We start from the raw sequence: 15172 nt of genomic DNA, 5'->3' as shown, positions 1-15172 counted from the left end.
TAGCAGTGCTTGCCTTCTCGTGTGGCAAGGAAAGCATCCAGTTCTGTGTCAAGCAGAGAACAGAAGTACCCATTCCCTTACAGCTGGCATCAGTGGCCAGGTGTGACTTAGGGAGGACTCTTCCCTTCCTCCCCCGCTGGGGTATGTAAATGTTATTTTTTAAACTACCATTGCAGCCTCGATGTCCTCGATGGAAAATTCTTGTCCGAGAAAGCTTTGGCAAGGCTTGCAAGGACAGGTAGTACTCTGTGTCATGATCAACTGACACAGCCAGGGAACCTTCAATATTTATTTGCTGAACACTACCAACCCCTAGTGGTTAGAATACACTTCCTTCTTTTTCAACCTATATAGTACCAGGGCTGCTCGTTCAGAACAGGGTTGTTCAATTTTTTCCCTTTCTGAAGTAGAAGCATTTTCAACCCATGTTACCATAGACTGTAGGTATGTTTCTGCTCAGATAACTCACTCTTGGAAACAGAAAAAAGTGTGCTCCAGTTACCTTAGCAGCAAATAGTTTGGTTCCAAAGAGAGGCCATTTCCGGGCCACAGTCAAATAAATTCGAATGCATTCTGTTGGAGAGCATCCCTGCAGCACCATCCACTTTGTCGCCAGCCTGTCTGTCAGTCGCCTTGAGGAATCCAAGACACAAGACAGTATGATTTACTAATGTCTTCCAAGGAAAGATGTGTAAAATGAGAACAGTTAATAAATGTACATCTTTACTCCAAAAGGACTATTCTACATAGCACTTACAGACAGGGCTGTTAGCATTATCAGTTCTACAACCTGAATTTATTTTAGCTTTTCTCTACTTCCACATACCTTCTCACCTTCCTCATACCTTGCCTGTAGGATGCTCTATATGGAGTGGCAATATATTATTAACTCACTCTTGATTTGGCTCACTAGGGATGGTTTGGCAGCTACCTTGCTACATGCAGATCGACTTTGCTTCCAAAAGGAGGTGACTGTGTTAGTTCTACCACTGCATCCCTAAGCAGGTTAGGATCTGTTGGAAGACCATTCTCTCCCTTTAGATCAGATAGATCTGAGATCTGTGGCAACATCTGAATTTTGTACTTGAGCTTTCTGCATTGTGTGTGACAATTTCTAAGTCAGAACATCAAAAAACCCTGCCAAAATATGTCCTCCGAGAATTACTGCATGGCCTGAAGCAACCCATATGAGCTGGCTTTATGGCTCATTGTGAATGTTGGGCATCTGGATTCAACTGACACTTGGGGGAAGCGTAGAACAAAAACCCAGAGAATTCATCTTGGGCTTGGGTTAGTCTGTCAAAACTGAGACGCCTAATTTGGAAGTGAAAGGCCTAAACTTCCTGTCTGTGGCAAAATTAGTTTGTAATTTGGCTCTTTTTATATTGTATTTTTCCTATAAGGGAACCTTTTCCCAACACTTTTGTTTTGTTTGAGTTTCTACATCAAATAATCTTGACAGGGCTCCTTGAAACTTCTTAAATGTAAAGACAATTTGGCAAGTAAAACCTGATTTCAGTGCAAAGTATTAAAGAACCAACAGCTTACCTGAGCTGCTCAGGAGTAATGTTTTGTTTGTAGTGTTTGGGGTAGAATTTATCTAAAACCTGGTGGAGAAGATGCTGCATTTTCAATTGTGATGTTCCCCCAGGACTTGAAGATCCTGGTCGATCCAAATCCCCATATTCCACCTAAGACAACATTATAGTTTATAGTGCAACAGAACTATGAGGTTTTTAATGCAGCAGAACATTCCATGTATTCCCAGACTGGTAACTACTGTGTTTATTAGTCATGCAAAAAGACACAGGCTGGGGAATGTTGTCTACAGCAGTAACCACAGTAAATGTATACAAAAGAGCAACCACTGAGGACATGACTGCCCAGGGAATTATCTGCTGATCTAAGAGAGTGGAACATGCTCTCAGCCAGGTATTGGTTGTGAGGAGACACAAGTTTATCTGTATAAACTGCCAGGCTTTGGGGATTTATTTTCGATTGGCCAGTTAAAACAACAGCATATTTGTAAACAGTATGGACCATGTCCCCAGCTTCTTCACCTCAGTTTAAGCTGCTTTAACAAATACAACACTAAGTTTCAGGTCAGTAAAAAACTATTATACTGCTTATCATGCCCACAACCCACAATGTGTGTTTTATGTGGTAAAATACTTAATGCAAGCCTGGAGACCTAATGGAGGAATTTAGAAAATGCTCTTCCTGAGTAAGAGGGTATTGGCAGAGAGAAGTTTTTACTATTAATGGAATTCTAGTGGTGGTACTATTCCATATCTCTACTAAGACACTAACTGGACCAGGTCTGGTGATAGTCCAGCCTCACTCTGTTTTTTCCAATATTTTTCTTGAGAAGGAAAGGAGAGGCACAGCTAGAGCAAATTTCCCTACAACAAAAGTGTTCTAACATATGTTTGCTACTATAATGTATTTGTCACGGTACATCTGACGTGTGTTTGTTTGATACACCACAGTGTATGTTTGATGTGCTTTTGATGTAAGAGGGAGCTGCTTAGTCAAATATAGTGTGCAGCTGAAGGAGGACAAAAGGGAGGATTTCTGCCATACTCACCTGAGCCATTAGAGCCACCATTTCCAGAGCTAATTCCTTATTAACAGGAAACCTTCCATTGGCTATTTCATTGCTCACTTGGAAGGCCAGTAGCAACCGCTCACGGTCTGTCTCACCTTTGGCCTGGCTCCGAAAATAAAGTCTAAAAAGTAGAGAGGATTGTGAAGGTAAAAAGATACTAAAATTAAAGCTGGGAACTTGAATCAAGGTGAGGCAAAACAAGTGTGTTTTGTTTTGGGTTTTTCTTCATTGAGGGGGTACAGGACAGATTTGGAAGCTGAGGTACTTCCCTTATGAACAATATTTGAGCAAGGAGGCTCAAAACATGCTTTCTACCTCTGGAAGCTATTTAAATTCTGTAAGCCAACCATTTTTAGACAGTGAACCCTTATTAAACACAGCTAAATCAGTGTTCATTCATCCTCATCAAGCACAGACAGGCAATATTTAAATTACGGCCTACTCTGCTTATCCCAGAAAAGGAAACTACTTCTGCTCTTCATGTATAGGCTTCTACAAGGCAGCCTTGTAGACTTGCCAGCTTGGATTTGACCACTAACACTTGTTAAAAAAGACTTATTAAAAATGCCTCAGTTTGATTCAGCAGGAAATAGGAGACCCATTAGCAGACTTTGTTTAAGGAAACATACTTGCAAATCAAAACATCCTATTGTTTTTTATTCCATTGAAACTTGGAATTTTTTTGATGTGGTATAGCATGATTACTAGTTGGGGTTGAAGACACCAGCTTGGGAAATGCTTCCCAGAACCATTCCTCGTACTTACAAGTCCACAGCAACTAATTCACACATTAATTTCAAGCTGCATCTATGCTATAAATTCCACAATTCCACTACATGAGATACTCGTCTGGTGGATCAGTTTATTTATTTTAATGTCACTTTGAGATTAATTACACTATTAGGACCATACTGACCTTATGAAGGTCTTATCAGAGTCCTTGGTGTTAGAACAGTTCAGCCTTGGAAAGACCTTATCAAAACATCCTTGCTGTCTAGCCTATGCACATTCCAGTCCAACAAAATAATACTGCAGTTTCACTCCTGAAACAAATGCAGCCTTCTGGGTCAAAAGCAGTAACTTCTGCTTTCACCTCTATTATATCAACTAACAAAGTGGACAGAAATTTGTTTCTGTCATTAAAGTCAACAAAATCTTCATATGTTCAATATTGAACTCTCTGTTCAGTTTTGAGGCAGCCTTTGTTTCGCCTGCAAAGAGAATTCATTCCTTGTTCTCAAGCAGCTCTTGACTTACTGTAACTCAGAATTCCTATAAGAATTGTAAGTGATTAACTCATTCCAATTTTTGATTTAGAACTTTGTGTTGTACTTCCCTTCCCTACCATCTTTCATCATCTAACTTTTAACATTTCTTTCTTTATAAAGTTTGGGCACAGCTACTACGTATCTCTTCTACAGCTCATATGATTTAGAACATTGTTCTTGTATCATTTTCATCTTTGTGATTGTTCAGTTAATTGCAAGCTTCTGCATACTTGTTTTCACTAGTGATTTTTCCTCTAGATCTCTTCCTCTCACCTAACACACTTTCTTTAATTATGTTTTAGGATCTAGGCAAATGAAATTGTGCCAAGAATGCCTTATTGTTCTACAGCTAGTTGTTAACTCATTTAAAGTCTATTCTGCTATTACAAAGTGGTTTGGGTTTTACTCCTAGGCCATATGCTTTTCTAAATGTAACAGACAAAACCCATCACATTTCCTGCAGGATTCAACTGCATCTTAGCTAAAATAGTTTTGGCACCAATGATACTATAAGTTATTGCTCATCTACACAGATACACACAGTCTAGAATGTTTTATTAACAGCAGTAGTAAGGCCACCCAACAGAGGACAGTACCTGTTCTTATAGGTCAACTTTACAATTCTTGTGCCACCTTCATATTTCCCAGGATGCAATTCTTTTAAGGCTTGTTCCCATTTAGAAATGACATCACAGATCTTTAAAAAATACCAAGGAGAGAGGAGACACAAACTGGGGTGAAATATATAGCCAAGAATTGAGGGGAAAGTAAGTGAATAAAATATTGTGAAGCACAGAAGATAAAGAAACAGACTGGATCAGCATAAACACAGTTCAAAGTGACAAAGCACATCCTTTTTCTATTGCACAGTATGTAAAAATTAGAGCATTCCAATTGAAAACTCCAGCCCTAACCTGCAGGGGGACACACGAATTCTGGTCTGGTAGTAACACTTGTGGCTATGTCAATGCCAGCAAGTAGCAAAGCTCAGGAGGAACAGATGTGCACAGAGAAGCACCCGTCCCTAAGTGTCCAAGTCCTAAGCCCACACTAGTAGTCTGACTGAGTGACCTGAAAGCCCCCTGCTATGTTGGATGACATCTTCCAGTTCATGTTTCATGTAAAAGGAACCAATTTCATGCTCTCAGCTTAGTCCTTAATGTGAGTCAAAGCATGGTTAATAGGAGTGATTGGTAGGTTTACTTCAAAATTGCCCTCCTGAGCCAAACTAAAGCGCTACCATATCCTTTGAACAGTAGCAGAATCCATGGCTATATCAAACCCTTGGATGTGAAGGTCCAAGTTTTGGGAATATTTGGTCTTAGATTCCAACTTTTTAACTCAGACTTATTTTTTGTAATAACATGGTTGGGTGTTTTTGTTCCATTCAGCTCGTCCTGGTTACTCTAGTCCTTATACAAGTGGTCTAATGAAGGCCTCTACTTCTCTTTTGATGGCATCTCAGTGAAAGGAATGTGAACATAAGGAGTCATATGAAATGAATTATCAGATCTCTAAACCTCTCTTAAGCTACTGAGATTTACTGGTTATTATTTACTTGCCAAGGCAGAGTGATGCTTTTGATTGTCTCAAGTTCCTTTGTTTACTCTGATACCTTCTGTCTCCAGATGGTCCCATTACCAGTAAAGCTCCAGATTACCTGGAGGTAATAATCTATATCAGGCCATGAAAACAAACTATATAATTTGGCACTATCTGTCACAGTTTCCTTTCAAACCATCCATTTCAAAGTTATTGGTATCTTCTCCCTCTGTTGCTAAATGTGAAATTTTAAACTCTATAAAACTGATTAAGTTCCCTACAGGTATCAGAACCTCTTCAAAGTTTCCACTACAACTATTCCTCCATTAAGGCTGCATGACAAATTATTCTCACTGATTTGTACCAAAATCTGATGGGTCTCATTCACAGCAGCCAGCCTGCTCAATTAAGGCAGTCATTTAGCTGCAGCATGGGTAAAAATCTCCATATGAAAGTCACAGGTGCTAACACTTTATCTGCTTTCTTTCTCCCTTGATCTGAGGCACTACACTCTTCTTTAAAATGAGGCCATACTCAGTAGGGCTTTCTCCCCTAAGTATCAACAATGAAAGCCTGAGTTATCTGGAGATAGCAAGGAGATCCTTCATAATCCAACAGATGGAATTTATACAGACATGCCAAAAGACTCACACCGGAGCATAAATTTGTCTCAATTAGGAGTGTCACATTTGATGTCAGCTACCTCAGTCATGTTTCAGTTTGGTAGTCAAGACAAATTAAACTTTAAAATGTGCTAAAATCTGAGTTAGACTTTTTTAAAATTGATCATTTTATCACCTACTAAAATACATCTCTCTATTAAGAACTGTATCAAGATTAGGCTAGCTAATTATAGAATCATAGAATCATTTAGTTTGAAAAAGGTCTTTAAGATCAGCAAGCCTAATCATCAAACCAGCACTGCCAAGTCTACCACTAAACCATGTCCCCAAGTGACACATCTACAGATCTTTTAAATACCTCCAGGGGCAGTGACTCCGCCACTTCCCTAGGCAGCCCGTTCCAATGCTTGAGAAACCCTTTCAGTGAAATAATTTTGCCTAATAGGCAATCAAAACCTCCCCTGGAGCAACTCTGGGCTGTTTTCTCTTGTCCTGTCATGTTACTTGGGAGAAGAAACTGACTCCCACCTGGCTACAGCCTCATTTCAGGCAGTTGTAGAGAGCAATTAAAGTTCCCCTGAGCCTTCTTTTCTCCAGGCTAAAGAACCTCAGCTCCCTCAGCTGCTCCTCATAGGACTCACTCTCCAGACCCTTCACCAGCTCCGTGGCCCCTCTCTGGACCCACTCCAGCACCTCAATGTCTTTCTTATTGTGAGGGGCCCAAACCCAGTGCAGATTACTACACCAGTACAGGGAGACAGTCTCTTCCCTGGTCCTGGTGGCCACTCTATTGCTGACACAGGCCAGGGTGCCACTGGCCTTGGCCACCTGGGCACAGCTGGCTCGTGTTCAGATGGCTGTTGACCAAGATCCTCAGATCCTTTTCCTCTGAGTGGCTTTCCAGCCACTCTTACCCCAACCTGTAGGGCTGCAAGGGGTTGTTGTAACCCAAGTGAAGGAATTAATATCTCATCTGAATATTAATCTAGATAGACAATATCCAAGCTTATTTGATCTTAAATCATTAAGAAAGATTTATTAACCATTTAGCAGTTTTTCAAATATAGTATACTAAAGGTAGTAGAGGAGAAAAATACCTTCATATTGCCAGGCAAACAATGTTCCAAATTCTTGCCAGAAGGATCATCTGTGAACAGAGAAAATCCCATATGGGATGGCTTCCTCATTCCTGTTTCTTGGTTGAGCCTTTGGATGAATTCATCAACTGTTGAGGAACCATCAAAACCGACAACCTGCAATGAAAGAGGACTTAACTGAGGATACAAGAATTGTGACCCTTGACAGGTATCACAACTAATGAAGGTGGTTTGCTACAAATTAGCATCCCAGGATTAACTGCCAGCTCCAGTGACAACACTGGGGTATTGTCTCCCTTCATATCACATTCTTTCCCATATTGAGACACTTCCAACACCTCTCCCTTTTTCTCAGTTGCCTTTTTTTCCTAAGATCTGTATAACTAGGGATGAATTCCTTTCACTTTCCTGGAAAATCAGCTATAACAGCAAGGAGGAGAAGCAGTGTTTATCTCCCAATACCTGCTAAGTATAAATGCCATGGTGCCACCCACCCACATGAAGGATGCAGTTATGGTGCAGTCCTCTAGGGCCAGAAGGAAGGCAGCTGTGGCGGCTCACCTGGTACGTTCCATTCATGAAGTGCACTGGGATGCTGAAGGGGAGTGAGTGGTGGAAGGGATTTCTCAGCAGGATGGACACGATCTCCATCCGGGAGGGCTTGGCTTCCCTCTCCCCAGCCTGCACGGTGCGGTCTACCGATCTCTGGCAGTAGATGGCATACTTGCCTATCTCACTCCTAGGCAAAGGGGGGGAGAGAATCACAAACGTGCTCCAAGTGCCATGGCCTCTTCAATTTCCCAGGCCATGACAACACATTCCTCCCCCAGGCTTTTGCTCAAGCAAAGTAATGTCTCTATGCAGATGCACTCTTCATCTCCACAGGCTAAGTGAAAAGCTACAACACAAACCCGAGCTCCAAGGACCTGTAAGGCAGACAATGGACTCTCTAGGAAACACAAGAGTATTCCCTGCTTCTATGTGGACTGGACACATATCCTCTTCTGTACCCTGCTGCCATCATAGTCTCTGTCAAGTCAAGATCAATTCACCCTCAAACCTGCTGTCACGCCAGTGGAATTTAGGTACTATCATGTCCCATCCTGGTAAATATTGAGTTGTACAGTCCTGTGAGACTAATGCATTACAAGCTCTGTTTATTAATTTACAGACATTCCAAGCCAGCTTAGATTTGCTGACAGTTCAGTACAGGATAGGGATAGTTACCAAGATGATCAGTTTACTGTCTACTGAAGAGAGTGCTCCATTGAACAGCATCAAAAAAATGTAAGTGTCTCTAAAGTCAAGCAGGAATAGTCAATTACACCTTGCACAAAAATGTTAAGAATGTATATACTCAATAAGTTCTGAAATGGAAGGTTTTATATGGATTTGTAACTGTGATATCACTTTGCAGGGGCAAATAATTCCATTCAAGATGCCTTCAGGAGCTCAGTACATGATTAAATCACCAGTTAAATCCCTACAAGCTACATGGAAGTCAGGAGTTCTGGTTTTTCATTGTAGCAATATACGCTCACCTCCTCAGTAATGAGCTTGGACAATATTCAAATAGATAATCTTGCTTCATCAAGAAGCTGTTATGTCTGGTTTCCAAATGCTCCTGAGCCCTGTGGCTTCTCACTTAGAATTCTGCCCCCCTTTTCTTCCTCTCTTAGAGACTGGATATATACGCTGAGATCACCTTTCACGAAAAACAATACCTAGAATTAAGAACTATAATTCTTCTAATTAAGATCTTTTAATCTGTAGAATAGATCTAGACCATAGGCATTATGCAGTGTAAACATTCTAGCGTCTTGCTTGCTGTGTGAAGCAGGAAAAGTATATCTCCTTAACTGGTCAAGAAACAGCTGTATCTGCTCTGTCCAAAGACAGGTAAGTACTCCTAGAGCTAGGGAGAAGGAGCCATGCTACATTTCATTTAGCAACTGCTCCAAATCTAAGCTCAACTACAGGTGAACACAGGCACATTTTCATGTAATTTCTGGGGTTTTTTTCTAGCCCTAATAATTGTTTCATAGTTGGATCATATAAATAAACTTCCTCTTTGTTTCTGCTTGGAGTATATTTGTTCACAAAGGTGCTTTTGGGCAGACCATCAGCAAAGAAGAGCTTGAAGGTCATGTAATGAATCAGTTTCACATGGCCCAGCAAATCCTTTTGAAATTCAACAGTCTCCAACAGCAGAGCAGCTCCACTAGTGAGCTGAATGGGCCTGTAATGGTAATGCACAAGTTTGAAGAGATGGTTCTACTACCAGACAAAAGATCCCTAACATGTTGTCTTAGCAAATGGAGAGAGAACCTGAACACTGAGGAGAGCCCAATACCTGTATTTGAGTATATGAGAAGAAATAACAAATGTTAGGCAACAGTTAAGAAAATAAAATACTTGATAAGAGTACATGTTTCCTTTGCAGTGCCAGGAGACTTTTAGATTGAATTCCATGGCAGATTTAGGCTTATTAATTGAATATGAATATTTGTTTGAAAGGATTTTGTACTTTTACTATTTTACTTTTGTCTTAACAACAGTGTATTTTTGCAATAGGCAACTAGACATCTCTAGCTGTGACCTCCCCGCTAAGGACACAGCGAGATACCCTGAAGACCAGATCACCATGGAAACAAACAAAGAGCACAGCATGAACAATGGAGAACAATTTCTTGCTGTTATATAGTTACACACCAAAGAGGTAAGAGAAAACAGTACTAGCATATGTTTCAGGTTTGTTAGTTTTTCCTAACTTTTTACAGTTCCCTGAGATGTTTTATGCCTCACTTTTGTTCTGTCACTTTGCCCGCTAACCTGACAGTAGAACATAATCATCTAAAATTTGAATAATTCATTCCAAGTAATAACTTTGGTCTGTATTCCTGTCAATAAAAGAAAGTAGCTGTATAAACAAAAAACTTCCCAACGTAGCTCCAGTTGTATCTAAAAAGTTCTTTTGCTAGTACAGGTCACTCAGTTGTGTGAATTAGCTTCATCTAAGTGACAAATTCATGTGAAACATTGAAGGGGCACGGCTTTATACTACTGGGAACCTTCTGTTCTCCCTCTCAATACATATTTGTAGGCATGTGTTCCAGAATTGTTCTCTCTTTATCTGTACTGGGTGCAGGAGGCAGTAGCTGAGCAGGATGAAATGCTGTTTCAGTGCTTACCTGGGGTCTGCATGGCGCTGCAAGTGCTGTTTGATGTACCACAGGAAGTGATGCTGAGGCAGGAACAGAGGAGCACACAAAGCCAGGAGCTGCCAGCACTGTCAACACAAAACTGGACATCACTCTTGTTCTGTACTTCTTACTTGGTGTCTTTCACACAATACTACAGCCAAAATGATGGATGGTGACCAGTGCTTTTTGGAGTGACCCTTTTTGGATGTGTAGTTCAAGATGTTTCAGAGGGCAGTAATGGTCAGACAGTCTGCTCTTCAGTATCTCAATCTGGACTCTGAGAAGGGTTCTATATGATTGGCTACTTTTGAAAATTTTGACTTCTGAAAATTTTAGTGTAACCACAACTGAGTCAACAATTAAGACTTAGATTAATACTATGTAACAGAAAATAATAACCAAAAAAGCACTGGGAAATTTTATTTCAAATTAGATCCGTTATTATTCAACCTGATTTTAATGTCTCATTTGAGCTGGGAATATTGTAATTGCATATGTACATTCATGCTGTAACTCATTAATTTTATTTACCCAACAATTACCGTGCAAGATTCAGATTTCATGTTTAATACTAATATTCATGACTTGTATGCTGTTGATTATCTAAAATGCAAAACAAAATTAATACCATGTGACAGTTACAGCAAGACAGCACAAGCTATGAACTTTGATTCTGAATATGGTCTGAATAGACCATTTGCAAGTGGTAAACAGTTACATTTAAACGAAAATTTATTTTTCAAGTAGTTATATTCTCGGTGTTCTTCTTTGCAGATCAGTGCTGAGATTCTCTTTCCCCCAGCACACCTTTAGCACAAGCACTATTAGAGGAGAACCAGTCCCATGGCGACTAATTAAGATCATGGGATTAAATGGAAAGGTTTTGCAGAGTGGCACTAAATAAAGAGGACCTGACCTGAATGACGGAGTGGTTCTGGGGCTGCCGGCAGCTGGTCTGTTTGACAAGCTGACAGTAAATTTCGTTCTGCAGCTCGGTGTGTGTCAAGCACACCTGCAGCGCCGTCTGGGCCAGTGACACGTGGTAATCAATAGAGGACGCCTCCACAGGAACATTGATGAACAGCTGACAGGACTGTGAGAGGGTAGAAGTTAGTCAATGCCACAAACACAGATGCTTTCCTCTGGTACTTTCTAGGCCAGGTTCACCAGATGCATTTATTAACTTACAGACAGTTAATAAATTACCTTGAGAGGAGGGGAAGAGAGTCCATACTGAATTCCCATTCCTCCTTCCTTACGGCAACTAGAAAATTTACTCAACCTCCCCCAGTCTAAGGAACTTACAGGTCAGCAAGAGAACTGAGGGGAAAATGTGCTTCCTGCCTTCCATGCCTGTGTTTTACCTGTTGACACTGTCCAGTCTCATTCCTGATCTTACACTAGGAGAGTGCAAAAATGTCATCTCCAGCAGCTTCACCACAGGTCTTACTGACACAACTGAGTTTGCCAGTGAATTGTTTCTGTTTCTTTCAATCCAACTATTGGAGAGGAAAGAGGAAGGCAAAGCTAATTTTGAAGCATAAAGTCTGTGGGGAGAATTACTCCTAAGCTCAGATTCTGCACAAGAAAAGTTAAACCTCCAAAGAATGAATGATACTTAAAATCCAGCAGTTCTCTTGTAATTAAATGAACCAGCAGGCCTGTCTAAAGCAACCCATAGTGACAGTAAATCTTGTATAATGTGACCAAACAATGCTACTGCCCCAACAACGGAGCAAAATAACTGAAAACCATGCAATGTCCCTTTAAATACCTTAAAAAGTTTCAGGGCTTCAGTCTGTAGAGCCTCTGATGGCAGAGTAGTGAGGGAGGTGTGCAACCCATCTTTACTGTAGCACAACATAGGATGCTTCCACAGAGGAGAATCTGAGGTAGCAGATGGGCAAAAACATGCAGTGTCAGAAACAGGAGGGAGAGAAGTTGTCCATGTTGACAAGGAGCCTTGCTGAGATGGCAAAGCAGCACTGCACAAGGCCACATTATCTTTGGTGACACTTCACTGATTTCAGCAAAGCCCACCATGGATAAGGAGTCACCAGCAGCATTAGTCATCAGCAGGAAGAAATATTGGCATCCCCAGTCCTGCTGCATCAGAGTTTCTCTTTAGCTGGATTCTGGTGAGAAGCTGCTCAGGTGTGTGTTCAGAGACACAAACCCTGCCAGGGCAGCTGCCTGCAGTGGGGGTCTTTGTTAGTGCGAGTCACTATTCAACAGGAAGCAAGGTTCACATATGGCCCAGAATATGTGAGAGTGCAAGAAAAAAGTATGAATGCAAATGTTAGTACATATTTGAGAACACGGTGCACAAACATAAATGCATGATCAGGTATCAAAGATGAGGAGGAACAGATGAACATGGATGTATGTATAAAGGTTTATATGTGCAGACAGAGAAACAGACAGGAAGGCAAGTGTGTTTGAGTGTATTTAGAGAAAAGAGCACAGGTTTGTATGGTCAAGATTTCCTGGAAAGGAAAATCAAGACCAACAAAGACAGAAAAACATTAAAGCACCAGTTCTTTATTTCAATTTGAATTACTGTTACAGACATTTCAGAGGCTTTGATAAATGATGTGACAATGTGATGGGACTTGTCTGAGAACAAGGGGAGAAGGACACTACACCATATGATGTAGTACTGAGAATGCCCTTCCCTCACCTTTGACTAGATTAAACTGGGAATTGAAATTATTCTTCCTTATGCTTTGCTCCATGGAAGAGTTTGTGGTGCTTACTTACTAGGGTCTCCCTCTGCATCCAACAGTTTTCCAATGAGTTGTTCGTACGACGTGCCCACGGTGGCATTGCTGCTGCCAGCTGCAACGGTCAGATGGTACAGCCAGGTGTTCTAGGCACAGGGATGAGAACAGGATGGGTCAATTCAGACCTGTTCTCCACAAACAGGTTAGGCCTGTACGACCCATTTGCTCATTGTTACCAAAAGACTCCTGCTCTCCAAAAAAAGACAGCCTTTTATACCTTCTCCTGTTTGGTGCGGATAAGTAAATACGTGGGACTCTGGTCCTGGGGGTGAATCACCAGTGTACAGTGGGATGAGAGAAGTCCTCCACCAGTGGCTTCATAATCTTCATCAGAGTCACAGGAACGATCTACTTCTTCCACCTTGGACTCACGCAGAGGCAGATGCCCTAAAGGACACTGTGAGGAGCAGAAGCACATTAGATAAAGGTAACTCATCCACCAGTATGGACAGGGGACACTGGGAAAGAAAAGCCAAGTAAACTTTCTGGCTGTTCTGTAAAAGGGAAGGAATAAATAATTCTTAGCTAATGTAACCTTGCACTTCTAGAGAATCTCTTCGCTCATAAAGTACTTACAAAGTGTATCACTACTTTCATTTTTCTTGGAAGAGCATCTACAGGTCAGAATGAGACTGTGCAAATAAAGAGTTATTTCTTCCCAAAAGATACTGCTTTCTTCCCATTACACTTAAGGGTCAGTTGCTTAGTATCTTGAGCCAATGTTTTCTGACCCTGGTCAGACTTTCTGCTTGCTACTGGAAAAAAAATACTTCTAAAATTTCAAAAGTAGTTAGATTCAGACAAAGAGAGGATATTTGCTGTGCTGATTCTGGAGGTCAATCCCAAATATGAGTCACAGTATTTTTTGTATTCTGAAACTTGGAGTTTGACATCACCAAGACAAAGTAATGGACTGTTGGGCAAGGTATCCAGAAATGGAAGCACATTACACTGATTACCTCCCTCTTCCCAGAACACTGATGCTACCTGTTCTCAGGACAATAATGCAGGCTCTATCAGCTGCTGTACAAAAGTCTGCTCAGTAGGCTACACAAGACCAAATGGAGAAAGCAAGGAACAAGATACAGAGTGATCTGTGAAAGAGCAATCACTTGCTTTTTAAGTCTGCTGTCATTTAAGCTTAAAAAAATAAAATCAGGGACAATATTGATTCTTTTTGTGGAACGGGTGCTGTTTAGAAGAGAAATATAGCCAAGAAAGAGACCTGAGACACAGAGGCAGTAACAGTAAGGAAAACTTCATAAGAAACAGGAAAGGACAGTCCAGGAATAAAAGGAGAAAAAGCAATTACTTTATCTTCAGGATTTCGATAGTAGTAGAAAGTTTTTCCAATCAGTGCGCACCAGACCAGCTTAGAGTGACCATGCTTGACCTGTAAGGAGGACAAACACATCCATGTTTTTAATATCAGCAGTATTGCTAGAATGACTTTCTAGGACTTCACTTTTTTATTCAACTCTCCCTTAAAACTTTGCATATATTATTTGTTTTATGCTAATATAAGCTCCTCTCAAAACATACAGGGCACTCCTTCAAAAACAGGCAAGTACATCCCACCCAAGTACATGGGACATGGGTGCTTGTGAGAATAGGTCTAAGATTTTGTGAAGTGTTTTACTCATTCATAACAATTTATAATTTCTGTATACTGAAATACAATATTAAGGATAACCTTTTAAAGATTGTAAAAACAAATCAGTTCATCTCAGCAAGAAAAGATCAGTCAAACTATAGTCTAGACAGCTGTTTCCTATTGCAGATGAATAACCTCCAGATGCAGGTTGTCTTTAGCCATCTTAGAACACAACAAGAATTATATTAAAATATTCACAGTAACTTGCAATGTCAAACTAATCTACGGTAATGACATAAAAAAAAAAAAGAATTTTCAGCCATTGTACTTTGTACTAATGTACCTACAGTCTGTTATGACAGAACTAAATGCTAACCCAGAACCATACAAGCCATTTTTTTGAAACTCTCCTGTATCACCAAGTTAAAGATCAATTAAATATGACATTCAACAC

At 40.6% G+C, this 15172-nt stretch overlaps 1 protein-coding gene across 5 annotated transcripts in view; it reads right to left on the bottom strand.

The window, feature by feature from the left end:
* PLEKHH1 (pleckstrin homology, MyTH4 and FERM domain containing H1) overlaps positions 1–15172 on the bottom strand; it is a 53745-nt gene that overhangs the window by 4698 nt on the left and 33875 nt on the right. For all 5 annotated transcript variants that reach the window (XM_063398758.1, XM_063398760.1, XM_063398759.1 and 2 more), the window contains 12 exons: positions 14437–14517; positions 13342–13521; positions 13102–13210; positions 12116–12228; positions 11258–11434; positions 10330–10427; positions 7700–7877; positions 7139–7294; positions 4473–4573; positions 2588–2729; positions 1549–1691; positions 503–632 (listed from right to left, as the gene is read on the bottom strand). In XM_063398758.1, the coding sequence (XP_063254828.1) occupies positions 503–632; positions 1549–1691; positions 2588–2729; positions 4473–4573; positions 7139–7294; positions 7700–7877; positions 10330–10427; positions 11258–11434; positions 12116–12228; positions 13102–13210; positions 13342–13521; positions 14437–14517 (1608 nt within the window). The remainder of the gene's footprint in view (positions 1–502; positions 633–1548; positions 1692–2587; positions 2730–4472; positions 4574–7138; positions 7295–7699; positions 7878–10329; positions 10428–11257; positions 11435–12115; positions 12229–13101; positions 13211–13341; positions 13522–14436; positions 14518–15172) is intronic.

This window comes from Prinia subflava, chromosome 5, assembly GCF_021018805.1.
Source record: "Prinia subflava isolate CZ2003 ecotype Zambia chromosome 5, Cam_Psub_1.2, whole genome shotgun sequence".
In the NCBI taxonomy this organism is placed as follows: Eukaryota; Metazoa; Chordata; class Aves; order Passeriformes; family Cisticolidae; genus Prinia; species Prinia subflava.
This window is presented reverse-complemented; position numbering and strand designations above follow the sequence as displayed.